General features: G+C 47.1%; 1 protein-coding gene across 1 annotated transcript in view; it reads right to left on the bottom strand.

Moving 5' to 3' along the window:
- Window positions 1-1,773, bottom strand: part of crtac1b (cartilage acidic protein 1b) — a 60,120-nt gene extending 58,347 nt beyond the window's left edge. The window contains exon 1 of the mRNA XM_048269918.1: window positions 1,708-1,773. Coding sequence (XP_048125875.1) covers window positions 1,708-1,713 — 6 coding nt within the window. The 5' untranslated portion in view covers window positions 1,714-1,773. The remainder of the gene's footprint in view (window positions 1-1,707) is intronic.
- Between the last annotated feature and the right edge of the window lie 541 nt (window positions 1,774-2,314).

The raw sequence follows: 2,314 nt of genomic DNA, 5'->3' as shown, positions 1-2,314 counted from the left end.
ACCCTGGGACCAGGTTTCGGGCAGTGCGTTTACAGGATTCGTTTGAACAAGCCAAGACGATGCAAAACCTGTGCGTTTAACCCAAAAAGCGTCTCCGTGTGGACGGGGCCTAAGTGTGTGTCTGTTTGGAGTGTGTATGTGAGCATGTGTTAATGTGTGTGTGTATGCATCTGTGTGTGTGTGTGTGTGCATGTGTGAGATGGGGGAGGGGGTTAGTATGGGGTCCCACTGGTAAAAGCTGTGACCCCAACTGTATTTAAGGACACTTACTGCAGTGCACACACACACACACACACTTTCTGTCTGTGTCTCTCTCACGCACACACACACACACACACACACACACACACACACAGCACTCAGACACACACTCAGTCACACACACACACCTCTCTCTCTCTCTCTCTCTCTCTCACACACACACACACAGTCACACACACACACACACACACACACACACACACACACACACACACACACACACACACACACACACACAGACAGCACTCAGACACACACAACTCTCTACCCCCACACACACACACACACACACATAAACACAAACACACATAGATAATGTAAAAATATATGCAAACATATACACACAGCCAAAAATACAATAAACAAACACAGCCATACGCGAAATATACATGCATGCAACATATGTATATACACAAAAATATGTATATACACACAAATATAAACACCCATGCGCGCGCACACACAAACACACACACACGTACGGCCGCGCACATACACACACACAATACACACAGACACCCATGTGTGCGCACACACACACACACACACACACACACACACACACACACAGGGAATAAATGATGAGTGTAAATGACTGTATGTTGTCCTGCCCTTAGGGCCATTGCTGATGAACACACACACACACACACACACACACACACACACATACAGTATTTCCTCTCATCTCCAGTGAATCCCTCTCGAGTCCGTCCCTTGATAGGACTGCGACAAAGACCTGCATCTACAGTCTCCACACACACATCTTCAGCCCTGAGTGTGTGAAGGGCACACACACACACACACACACAAATAACTACTGAACATTACCGCTGATAGCTTCTGCAGTTTTCATTCATGAGAATCCTTTTTCTGATTGAATAAAGACAGTTTGTCGGACCCCTGTGTGTGTGTGCACACGCATGTGTGTTTGTGTGTGTGTTTTTTGAAGGGGTTATACCACTGAGATTGTAAAGCATCTATAACAGAATAGGAAACTGTGGTAGGAATGTGAGATTGATTAATGTGAAGAAACTTTATTATCTCTAGTAAATGAGTCACACAGGCGCTGGGTTCCCATCCATTATTAGTCAACTGGCAGACAAATCTCCTAATGAAGAATCTACACACACACCCACACAGAGAGAGAGAGAGAGAGAGAGAGAGAGAGAGAGAATGCAAACCGAACTTCAGAATAATCACAGAAAAAAAAAATACACGTGCGAGCTACTGTCTTGCTCCGCAAACTGGTTTCACGGCTGGATACTGAGGTGCATCTCTAGACCCTGCTCTGCGCGAGGCGTCACTCAGCCGTTATGGCACGGGACCCCTCGCGCAGGATAGGGCTGCAAAGAACCTCGACAAGTTTTTACAGTACCCGTCCCGAACAGTGCCGAAGCTCGCGGTATGTCCCTCTCTCGGTGCAGATGTGATAAATACATTACTCACGGACATGAGACGGCTGGGTGAGAGCTCGCGCAGTCTCCTCGGTGATGATCGGCGACGTCCTTTTAAGTCTCCTGGGTGCTTTAGAATATTCCCTTACACAACTTCAATAGGAATTGCTTTAAGAAATCAATTGTGTGGAGATACGTCCAATGACAAGAGCCGTATCTGAATATTACAGAGATCCACCAATGAGCGCAGGACCGGGGTGGGACGTTCAGGTGAGCTGGGTCATTAATAACCCGCGCGCAGAGCAGTGCTGTCCTCCACGCGCAGCCTGACGGAGATTACGCTAAGTGATGGCCGCGAGGACCGAACACTGCCCTAAAGAATGAACTTGAAAATGCTCCTCTTATCGGTCTGATCTGCATATGAGATAACACCGCGTGCGTTTCTCTTTGCTAAGTGTGTGACACAAACATCCCTATCAGACTGGGAGAGTTCCTAGCCCGAGTTTGATATCTATGCTCTCAAACATCCCCATCAGACAGAGACAGTTCCTAGCCTGAGTTTGATATCTATGCTCTCACTCTTGCTCTCCGTTTGTCACGTCTACTTCAGACCTAATCATCAGTACTCATCGGTAAGTAGACAGACAAAAAAGGCAGAG

The sequence above is a fragment of the Alosa alosa genome, chromosome 18 (assembly GCF_017589495.1).
Source record: "Alosa alosa isolate M-15738 ecotype Scorff River chromosome 18, AALO_Geno_1.1, whole genome shotgun sequence".
NCBI classification, from domain to species: Eukaryota; Metazoa; Chordata; class Actinopteri; order Clupeiformes; family Clupeidae; genus Alosa; species Alosa alosa.
Note: the sequence above shows the minus strand (reverse complement) of the source record. Positions and strands in the feature narration are given on the sequence as shown.